Here is an 11546-nt window from a genome sequence, read left to right on the forward strand (position 1 = left end):
AGTCCTTATATCTGTCTAGACTCAGTGGCTGTCCCTGTACGCTGTCCAGACTCAGTACCAGCCCCTTATACTATCTAGACTCGGTGCCAGTCCCTATACCCCGTCCAGACTCAGTGCCAGTCTCTATATCTTGTCTGGACTCAGTGCCAGTCCCTATACACTGTCTAGACACAGTACCAGTCTCTGTAACCTGTCTAGACTCAGTGCCAGTCTCTATATCTGGTCTGACCTCAGTGCCAGTCCCTATACACTGTCTCGACACAGTACCTGTCCCTGTACCCTGTCTAGGCTCAGTGCCAGTCTCTACATCCTGTCGAGACTCAGTGCCAGTCACTATACCCTGTCTAGACGCAGTGCCAGTCTCAATATCCTGTCTAGACTCAGTGCCAGTCCCCTTACGCTTCCTAGACTGAGTGCCAGTCTCTACATCATGTCGAGACTCAGTGCCAGGCCCTTGACCCTGTCAAGACTCAGTGCCAGTCTCTATACCCTGTCTGGACACAGTGCCAGTCCCTATACCTCGTCTAGACTCAGTGCCAGTCTCGATTTCCTGTCTAGGCTCAGTGCCAGTCTCGATATCATGTCTAGACTCAGTACCAGTCCCTGTACGCTGTCTGGACTCAGTGCCAGTCTCTATATCCTCTCTAGACTCAGTGCCAGTCCCTATATCCTCTCTAGACTCAGTGCCAGTCCCTATACACTGTCTAGACGCAGTACCAGTCCCTGTAACGTGTCTGGGCTCAGTGCCAATCTCTATATTCTGTCTAGACTCAGTGCCAGTCCCTAGACCCTGTCTGGACTCTGTATCAGTTCCTGTATGCTGTCTGGACTCAGTGCCAGTCTTTATATCCTGTCTCGGCTCAGTGCCTGTCTCTATATCCTGTCTAGACTCAGTGCCAGTCCCTATACCCTGTCAAGACGCAGTGCCTTTCCCTGCACCCTGTCTCGGCTCAGTGCCAGTCTTTATGTCCTGTCTAGACTCAGTGCCAGTCCCAAAACCCTGTCTAGACTCAGTGCCTTTCCCTGCACCCTGTCTAAACGCAGTGCCAGTCTCAATATCCTGTCCAGACTCAGTGCCAGTCCCCTTACGCTTGCTAGACTGAGTGCCAGTCTCTATATCCTGTCGAGACTCAGTTCCAGGCCCTGGACCCTGTCTAGACTCATTGCCAGTCTCTATACCCTGTCCAGACTCAGTAACAGTCTCTATACCCTGTCTGGACTCAGTGCCAGTCCCTATACACTGTCTAGACTCAGCACAAGTCCCTGTACCCTGTCTAGGCTCGGTGCCAGTCTCTATATACTGTCTCGACTCAGTGGAAGTCACTATACCCTGTCTGGACTCAGTGCCAGTCATTGTACCATGTCTAGACTCAGTGCCAATCTCTGTCTCCTGGCGAGACTCAGTGCTAGTCCCCTTACTCTGTCTAGACTCAGTGCCAGTCTCTATACCCTGTCTAGACACAGTACCAGTCCCTATACCTTGTCTAGACTCAGTGCCAGTCTCTATATCCTGTCTAGACTCAGTGCCTGTCCCTGGACGCTGTCTAGACTCAGTACCAGCCCCTTATACTATCTGGACTCAGTGCCAGTCTCTATATCCTGTCTGGACTCAGTGCCAGTCCCTATACACTGTCTAGACACAGTACCAGTCCCTGTACCCTTTCTAGGCTCAGTGCCAGTCTCTACATCCTGTCTAGACTCAGTACCAGTCTCTGTACCCTGTCTAGACTCAGTACCAGTCCCCGTACCCTATCTCGACTCAGTGCCTGTCCCAATACGCTGTCTAGACTCAGTACCAGCCCCTCATACAATCTAGACTCAGTGCCAGTCTCTATATCCTGTCTGGACTCAGTACCAGTCCCTGTACGCTGTCCAGACTCAGTGCCAGTCCCTATACCCCGTCCAGACTCAGTGCCAGTCTCTACATCCTGTCTAGATTCAGTGCCAGTCCCTGTACCATGTCTAGACGCAGTGCCATTCTCAATATCCTGTCTAGACTCAGTGCCAGTCCCCTTTCGCTTTCTGGACTGAGTGCCAGTCTCTATATCATGTCGAGACTCAGTGCCAGGCCCTTGACCCTGTCTAGACTCAGTGCCAGTCTCTATACCCTGTCTAGACTCAGTACCAGTCTCTGTACCCTGTCTAGACTCAGTACCAGTCCCCGTACCCTATCCAGACTCAGTGCCTGTCTCTATATCTTGTCTGGACTCAATGCCAGTCCCTATACACTGTCTGGACACAGTACCAGTCCCTGTACCCTGTCTAGGCTCAGTGCCAGTCTCTATATCCTGTCTGGACTCAGTGCCTTTCCCTACACCCTGTCTAGACGCAGTGCCAGTCTCAATATCCTGTCCAGACTCAGTGCCAGTCCCCTTACGCTTGCTAGACTGAGTGCCAGTCTCTATATCCTGTCGAGACTCAGTGCCAGGCCCTAGACCCTGTCTAGACTCAGTGCCAGTCTCTATTCCCTGTCTAGACTCTGTACCAGTCTCTGTACCCTGTCTCGACTCAGTACCACTCCCTGTACCCTGTCTAGACTCAGTGCAAGTCTCTATACCCTGTCCAGACACAGTACCAGTCCCGACACCTTGTCTGGGCTCAGTGCCAGTCTCTATATCCTGTCTGGACTCAGTGCCAGTCTTTATATCCTGTTTAGACTCAGTGCCAGTCTCTATACCCCGTCTAGACTCAGTACCAGTCTCTATACACTGTCTAGACTCAGTACCAGTCCCCGTACCCTAGCTAGACTCAGTGCCTGTCTCCATATCTTGTCTCGGCTCAGTGCCAGTCTCTATATCCTGTCTAGGCTCAGTGCCAGTCTCGATATCCTGTCCAGACTCAGTGCCTGTCCCGATACCCTGTCTAGACTCAGTACCAGTCCCTGTACGCTGTCTGGATTCAGTGCCAGTCTTTATATCCTGTCTCGACTCAGTGCCTGTCTCTATATCCTGTCTGGACTCAGTGCCAGTCCCCATACCCTGTCCAGACTCAGTGCCTTTCCCTGCACCCTGTCTAGGCTCAGTGCCAGTCTTTATATCCTGTCGAGACTCAGTGCCAGGCCCTAGACCCTGTCTAGACTCAGTGCCAGTCTCTATACCCTTTCTAGACTCAGTACCAGTCTCTGTACCCTGTCTAGACTCAGTACTCAGTACCACTCCCTGTATCCTGTCTGGACTCAGTGCCAGTCTGTATATGCTTTCTAGACTTAGTGCCAGTCTCCATATCCTGTCTAGACTCAATGCATGTCCCTGCACCCTGCCTCTGCTCCGTGCCAGTCCCGATACCCTATCTAGACTCAGTACCAGTCCCTGTACGCTGTCTGGACTCAGTGACAGTTTCTATATCCTGTCTGGACTCAGTGCCAGTCCCTGTACCCTGTCTGGACTCATTACCCGTCCCTGTACCCTGTCTCGGCTCAGTGCTAGTCTCTATATCCTGTCTAGACTTAGTGCCAGTCCCTGTACCCTGTCTAGACTTATTACCCATCCCTGTACCCTGTCTAGACTCAGTGCCAGTCTCTATATCCTGTCCAGACTCCGTGCCAGTCCCTATAACCTGTCTTGACTCAGTGCCTTTCCCTGCACCCTGTCTAGGCTCAGTGCCAGTCTCTATTCCCTGTCTAGACTCAGTACCAGTCCCTGTACCATGTCTGGACTCAGTGCCAGTCCCTATAACCTGTCTAGACTCATTACCCGTCCCTGTACCCTGTCTCGGCTCAGTGCCAGTCTCCATATCCTGTCTAGACTCAGTGCCAGTCCCTGTCCCCTGTCCAGACTCAGTACCAGTCCCTGTACCCTGTCTAGACTCAGTGCCAGTCTCCATATCCTGTCTAGACTCAATGCCAGTCCCTGTACTCTGTCTAGGCTCAGTGCCAGCTTCTATATCCTGTCGAGACACAGTGCCAGTCTCTATACCCTGTCTAGACTCAGTGCCAGTCCCTATACCCTGTCTAGACTCAGTGCGAGTCTCTGTTATCCTTTCCAGACTCGGTGTCAGTCCCTATACCCTGTCTAGACTCAGTACCAGTCCCTGTACCATGTCTGGACTCAGTGCCAGTCCCTATAACCTGTATAGACTCATTACCCATCCCTGTACCCTGTCTCGGCTCAGTGCCAGTCTCCATATCCTGTCTAGACTCAGTGCCAGACCCTGTACCCTGTCTAGACTCAGTGCCAGTCCCTGTACCCTGTCTAGACTCAGTGCCAGTCTCTATATCCTGTCCAGACTCCGTGTCAGTCCCTATAACCTGTCTTGACTCAGTGCCTTTTCCTGCACCCTGTCTCGGCTCAGTGCCAGTCTCTATTCCCTGTCTCGACTCAGTACCAGTCCCTGTACCATGTCTGGTCTCAGTGCCAGTCCCAAAAACCTGTCTAGACTCATTACCCGTCCCTGTACCCTGTCTCGGCTCAGTGCCAGTCTCCATATCCTGTCCAGACTCAGTGCCAGTCCCTGTACCCTGTCTAGACTCAGTACCAGTCTCCATATCCTGTCTAGACTCAATGCCAGTCCCTGTACCCTGTCTAGGCTCAGTGCCAGTCTCCATATCCTGTCTTGACTCAGTGCCAGTCCCTGTACCCGGTCTAGACTCAGTACCAGTCCCTGTACCCTGTCTAGACTCAGTACCAGTCCCTGTACCCTGTCTAGACTCAGTGCCAGTCTCTATACCCTGTCTAGACTCAGTACCAGTCCCTGTACCCTGTCTAGGCGCAGTGCCTGTCCCTGTACGCAGTCTCGACTCAGTACCAGTCCCTGGACCCTGTCTGGACTCAGTGCCAGTCCCTGTACCCTGTCTAGGCTCAGTGCCAGTCTCTATATCCTGTCTCGACTCAGTGCCTGTCCTGAAACCCTGTCTAGACTAATTACTAGTCCCTGTTCCCTGTCTAGACTCAGTACTAGTCCCTGTACCCTGTCTAGGCTCAGTGCCTTTCCCTGCATCCTGTCTAGGCTCAGTGCCAGTCTCTATTCCCTGACGAGACTAAGTACCAGTCGCTGTACCATGTCTGGACTCAGTGCCAGTCCCTATAACCTGTCTGGACTCATTACCCGTCCCTGTACCATGTCTCGACTCAGTGCCAGTCCCTATAACCTGTCTGGACTCATTACCAGTCCCTGTACCCTGTCTGGACTCAGTGCCAGTCTCCATATCCTGTCTAGACTCAGTGCCAGTCCCTGTACCCTGTCTAGACTCAGTACCAGTCCCTGTACCCTGTCTGGACTCAGTGCCAGTCTCCATATCCTGTCTAGACTCAATGCCAGTCCCTGTACCCTGTCTAGGCTCAGTGCCAGTCTCCATATCCTGCCTAGACTCAGTGCCAGTCCCTGTACCCCGTCTAGACTCAGTACCAGTCCCTGTACCCTGTCTAGACCCAGTGCCTGTCTCTATACCCTGTCTAGACTCAGTACCAGTCCCTGTACCCTGTCTAGGCTCAGTGCCTGTCCCTGTACGCAGTCTAGACTCAGTACCAGTCCCTGGACCCTGTCTAGACTCAGTGCCAGTCCCTGTACCCTGTCTGGACTCAGTGCCAGTCCCTGTACCCTGTCTAGGCTCAGTGCCAGTCTCTATATCCTGTCTCGACTCAGTGCCTGTCCTAAAACCCTGTCTGGACTCATTACTAGTCCCTGTACCCTGTCTGGACTCAGTACCAGTCCCTGGATCCTGTCTCGGCTCAGTACCTTTCCCTGCACCCTGTCTAGGCTCAGTGCCTGTCTCCATATCCTGTCTAGACTCAGTGCCAGTCCCTATACCCTATCTAGACTCAGTGCCAGTCTCCATATCCTGTCTAGACTCAGTGCCAGTCCCTGCACCCTGTCTAGACTCAGTACCAGTCCCTGCACCCTGTCTAGACTCAGTACCAGTCTCTCTACCCTGTCTAGACTCAGTACCAGTCCCTGTACCCTGTCTAGGCTCAGTGCCTGTCCCTGTACGCAGTCTAGACTCAGTACCAGTCCCTGGACCCTGTCTAGACTCAGTGCTCGTCCCTGTACCCTGTCTCGGCTCAGTGCCAGTCTCTGTATCCTGTCTCGACTCAGTGCCTGTCCTAAAACCCTGTCTAGACTCATTACTAGTCCCTGTACCCTGTCCAGACTCAGTACCAGTCTCTCTACCCTGTCTAGACTCAGTACCAGTCCCTGGACCCTGTCCAGACTCAGTGCTCGTCCCTGTACCCTGTCTAGGCTCAGTGCCAGTCTCTATATCCTGTCTCGACTCAGTGCCTGTCCTAAAACCCTGTCTGGACTCATTACTAGTCCCTGTACCCTGTCTGGACTCAGTACCAGTCCCTGGATCCTGTCTCGGCTCAGTACCTTTCCCTGCACCCTGTCTAGGCTCAGTGCCTGTCTCCATATCCTGTCTAGACTCAGTGCCAGTCCCTATACCCTATCTAGACTCAGTGCCAGTCTCCATATCCTGTCTAGACTCAGTGCCAGTCCCTGCACCCTGTCTAGACTCAGTACCAGTCCCTGCACCCTGTCTAGACTCAGTACCAGTCTCTCTACCCTGTCTAGACTCAGTACCAGTCCCTGTACCCTGTCTAGGCTCAGTGCCTGTCCCTGTACGCAGTCTAGACTCAGTACCAGTCCCTGGACCCTGTCCAGACTCAGTGCTCGTCCCTGTACCCTGTCTCGGCTCAGTGCCAGTCTCTGTATCCTGTCTCGACTCAGTGCCTGTCCTAAAACCCTGTCTGGACTCATTACTTGTCCCTGTACCCTGTCCAGACTCAGTACCAGTCTCTCTACCCTGTCTAGACTCAGTACCAGTCCCTGGACCCTGTCTAGACTCAGTGCTCGTCCCTGGACCCTGTCTCGGCTCAGTACCTTTCCCTGCACCCTGTCTCGGCTCAGTGCCAGTCTTTATATCCTGTCTAGACTCAGTGCCAGTCCCTGTACCCTGTCTGCCAATCGGTGGAGCCGTGCCCCCCACCCCGGGTCTCTTCCCTTCCCCCTGTCTCCACCCTCCTCCCTATCTTTCCCCTCCTCCGTCCCCCCTGTCACCTCCTCCCTCCCCCTGTCTCCTCCTCCCTCCTCATCTCCCCTCCCCCTCCCTCTGTCCCTCCTCCCTCCCTCCCCCTGTCTCCTCCCTCCCTCCCCCTGTCTCCTCCCTCTGTCTCTCCTCCCTCCCCCCTATCTCCCTCCCCCCTGTCTCCCTCCCCCTGTCTCTCCTCCCCCTCCCTCTGTCCCTCCTCCCCCCTGTCTCCCCTCCCCCTCCCTCTGTCCCTCCCCCTCTGTCTCCTCCCCCTGTCTCCCTCCCTCCGTGTCTCCTCCCTCCCCCCGTCTCCTCCTCCCTCCCCACGTCTCCTCCCCCTGCCTCCCACCCTCTGTCTCTCCTCCCTCTCTCCCTCTGTCCCTCCTCCCTCTCTCCCTCTGTCCCTCCTCCCTCTCTCCCTCTGTCCCTCCTCCCTCTCTCCCTCCCTCCCTCTCTCCTCCTTCCCTCTGTCTCTCCTCCCTCCCCCCCTCCCTCTCTCCTCCTCCCTCCCCCTGTCTCTCCTCCCTCCCCCTGTCTCTCCTCCCTCCTCCCTCCCTCCCCCCGGTAGTGTGCTGGAGTTGCTGGATGTTTGGGATGGCGCAGTTTGTTGCGGGAGCCCGGTTGAGGCGGGAGGGGCTCGGATCCCACAGCCGGGCTCGCCGCTTCCTCCAGCAGGACTACGGAGCTCTGCGGGAGCACTGCCTGCAGACAGGGAGCCTGTTCCAGGACCCCAGCTTCCCCGCCTGCCCCTCCTCGCTCGGCTTCAAGGACCTCGCTCCAAACTCCTTCAAGACCAGGGATGTGGTGTGGATGCGGCCAGGGGTAGGTCCGGGATGGGATGGGCTGCTCCACCGGGAGTGTGTCAAACTTTAACCCGAGTGTGTGGAGTTAAGGAAAGTGTGTCAAACTTTAACCCGAGTGTGTGGAGTTAAGGAAAGTGTGTCAAACTTTAACCCGAGTGTGTCGAGTTAAGGAAAGTGTGTCAAACTTTAACCCGAGTGTGTGGAGTTAAGGAAAGTGTGTCAAACTTTAACCCGAGTGTGTCGAGTTAAGGAAAGTGTGTCAAACTTTAACCCGAGTGTGTCGAGTTAAGGAAAGTGTGTCAAACTTTAACCCGAGTGTGTGGAGTTAAGGAAAGTGTGTCAAACTTTAACCCGAGTGTGTGGAGTTAAGGAAAGTGTGTCAAACTTTAACCCGAGTGTGTCGAGTTAAGGAAAGTGTGTCAAACTTTAACCCGAGTGTGTCGAGTTAAGGAAAGTGTGTCAAACTTTAACCCGAGTGTGTCGAGTTAAGGAAAGTGTGTCAAACTTTAACCCGAGTGTGTCGAGTTAAGGAAAGTGTGTCAAACTTTAACCCGAGTGTGTGGAGTTAAGGAAAGTGTGTCAAACTTTAACCCGAGTGTGTGGAGTTAAGGAAAGTGTGTCAAACTTTAACCCGAGTGTGTCGAGTTAAGGAAAGTGTGTCAAACTTTAACCCGAGTGTGTGGAGTTAAGGAAAGTGTGTCAAACTTTAACCCGTGTGTGGAGTTAAGGAAAGTGTGTCAAACTTTAACCCGTGTGTGTCGAGTTGAGGAAAGTGTGTCAAACTTTAACCCAAGTGTGTGGAGTTAAGGAAAGTGTGACAAACTTTAACCCAAGTGTGTGGAGTTAAGGAAAGTGTGTCAAACTTTAACCCGAGTGTGTGGAGTTAAGGAAAGTGTGTCAAACTTTAACCCGAGTGTGTGGAGTTAAGGAAAGTGTGACAAACTTTAACCCAAGTGTGTGGAGTTAAGGAAAGTGTGACCAACTTTAACCCGAGTGTGTCGAGCTAGGGAAAGTGTGTCAAACTTTAACCCGAGTGTGTCGAGCTAGGGAAAGTGTGACAAACTTTAACCCGAGTGTGTCGAGTTAAGGAAAGTGTGTCAAACTTTAACCCGAGTGTGTCAAGCTCGGGAAAGTGTGTCAAACTTTAACCCGAGTGTGTCAAGCTAGGGAAAGTGTGTCAAACTTTAACCCGTGTGTGTCGAGTTAAGGAAAGTGTGTCAAACTTTAACCCGTGTGTGTCGAGTTAAGGAAAGTGTGTCAAACTTTAACCCAAGTGTGTCAAGTTAAGGAAAGTGTGACAAACTTTAACCCGAGTGTGTTGAGCTAGGGAAAGTGTGACCAACTTTAACCCGTGTGTGTCGAGCTAGGGAAAGTGTGACAAACTTTAACCCGTGTGTGTCGAGCTGGGGAAAGTGTGACAAACTTTAACCCAAGTGTGTCGAGCTAGGGAAAGTGTGACAAACTTTAACCCGTGTGTGTCGAGCTAGGGAAAGTGTGACAAACTTTAACCCGAGTGTGTCGAGCTAGGGAAAGTGTGACAAACTTTAACCCGAGTGTGTCGAGTTAAGGAAAGTGTGACAAACTTTAACCCGAGTGTGTCGAGCTCGGGAAAGTGTGACAAACTTTAACCCGTGTGTGTCGAGCTAGGGAAAGTGTGACAAACTTTAACCCGAGTGTGTCGAGCTAGGGAAAGTGTGACAAACTTTAACCCGAGTGTGTCGAGTTAAGGAAAGTGTGACAAACTTTAACCCGAGTGTGTCGAGCTGGGGAAAGTGTGACAAACTTTAACCCAAGTGTGACAAACGTTAAATAATGTGTAACAAACTGTAACGTTTTACACTTTATTTAAAATTTATAACAAACTTTCAGCCCACTGAGAAAGAATGAGAATAATTTGGATACTTGGAGTGAAAGAATTGCCCAGTCACATCACAAAATAAACTCAAGCCAATGTGTTGCATTTAAATGAAGGGATCCCCCTCATCGAGTCAATGAGGGGAGATTAGCGCCAAGTTCGAGGCTAGCAGTTTAAATGAGATTTAAGGGTACGGGGTGACTGGTTATATTACTGGACCGGGGACCAGAGACCCAGTGACCCAGAGACGGGGACCGGTGACCCGGAGACGGGTACCAGTGACCCGGACCAGTGACCCGGGGACCAGTGACCCAGAGAACGAGAGTTCAAATCCCACCCGGGCCGTTTGAGAATTTGAATTCAGTTGAAGAAATCTGTTAATAAAAAGTTGCTCTCAGTAAAAGTGACCGTGAAACTGTCGGATTGTCGTAAAAACCCAACTGGTTCATTAATGTCCTTTAGGGAAGGAAACCTGCCGTCCTTACCCGGTCTGGGCCTATATGTGGCTCCAGACCCCACACCAACGGGATTGACTCTTAACTGCCCTCTGAAGGGGGCCCAGCAAGTCACTCAGTTATCTCAAACCTGGGTAGCGAGGGACGGGCAATAAATGCCAGCCTTGCCAGCGACGCCCACATCCCCAGAATGAATTTGAAATGAACTCCGAGGTCAGTGTGAGCCTTGGATGGTGAAGGCAGAGAAACTCACAAAACCTCTCTGTGAGCAGAGCCCCAGTCTGTCGATCCTACACTGTATCTGTCACTGTCTGTGAGCAGAGCCCCAGTCTGTAGATCCCACACTGTATCTGTCACTGTCTGTGAGCAGAGCCCCAGTCTGTAGATCCCACACTGTATCTGTCACTGTCTGTGAGCAGAGCCCCAGTCTGTAGATCCGACACTGTATCTGTCACTGTCTGTGAGCAGAGCCCCAGTCTGTAGATCCCACACTGTATCTGTCACTGTCTGTGAGCAGAGCCCCAGTCTGTAGATCCCACACTGTATCTGTCACTGTCTGTGAGCAGAGCCCCAGTCTGTAGATCCCACACTGTATCTGTCACTGTCTGTGAGCAGAGCCCCAGTCTGTAGATCCGACACTGTATCTGTCACTGTCTGTGAGCAGAGCCCCAGTCTGTAGATCCCACACTGTATCTGTCACTGTCTGTGAGCAGAGCCCCAGTCTGTAGATCCCACACTGTATCTGTCACTGTCTGTGAGCAGAGCCCCAGTCTGTAGATCCCACACTGTATCTGTCACTGTCTGTGAGCAGAGCCCCAGTCTGTAGATCCCACACTGTATCTGTCACTGTCTGTGAGCAGAGCCCCAGTCTGTAGATCCCACACTGTATCTGTCACTGTCTGTGAGCAGAGCCCCAGTCTGTAGATCCGACACTGTATCTGTCACTGTCTGTGAGCAGAGCCCCAGTCTGTAGATCCCACACTGTATCTGTCACTGTCTGTGAGCAGAGCCCCAGTCTGTAGATCCCACACTGTATCTGTCACTGTCTGTGAGCAGAGCCCCAGTCTGTAGATCCCACACTGTATCTGTCACTGTCTGTGAGCAGAGCCCCAGTCTGTAGATCCCACACTGTATCTGTCACTGTCTGTGAGCAGAGCCCCAGTCTGTCGATCCCACACTGTATCTGTCACTGTCTGCGAGCAGAGCCCCAGTCTGTAGATCCCACACTGTATCTGTCACTCTCTGTGAGCAGAGCCCCAGTCTGTAGATCCCACACTGTATCTGTCACTGTCTGTGAGCAGAGCCCCAGTCTGTCGATCCCACACTGTATCTGTCACTGTCTGTGAGCAGAGCCCCAGTCTGTCGATCCCACACTGTATCTGTCACTGTGAGCAGAGCCCCAGTCTGTAGATCCCACACTGTATCTGTCACTGTCTGTGAGCAGAGCCCCAGTCTGTAGATCCCACACTGTA

The 11546-nt window shown here is 52.6% G+C and overlaps 1 protein-coding gene across 1 annotated transcript in view; it reads left to right on the top strand.

Annotated features, from left to right (window-relative positions):
- The first annotated feature begins 7327 nt into the window (after positions 1-7327).
- The window catches only part of LOC137311226 (calpain-2 catalytic subunit-like), a 34021-nt gene continuing 29802 nt past the window's right edge, over positions 7328-11546 (top strand). Inside the window, exon 1 of the mRNA XM_067978544.1 lies at positions 7328-7783. Coding sequence (XP_067834645.1) covers positions 7547-7783 — 237 coding nt within the window. The 5' untranslated portion in view covers positions 7328-7546. The remainder of the gene's footprint in view (positions 7784-11546) is intronic.

The sequence above is a fragment of the Heptranchias perlo genome, unplaced genomic scaffold (assembly GCF_035084215.1).
Source record: "Heptranchias perlo isolate sHepPer1 unplaced genomic scaffold, sHepPer1.hap1 HAP1_SCAFFOLD_309, whole genome shotgun sequence".
Taxonomy (NCBI): Eukaryota; Metazoa; Chordata; class Chondrichthyes; order Hexanchiformes; family Hexanchidae; genus Heptranchias; species Heptranchias perlo.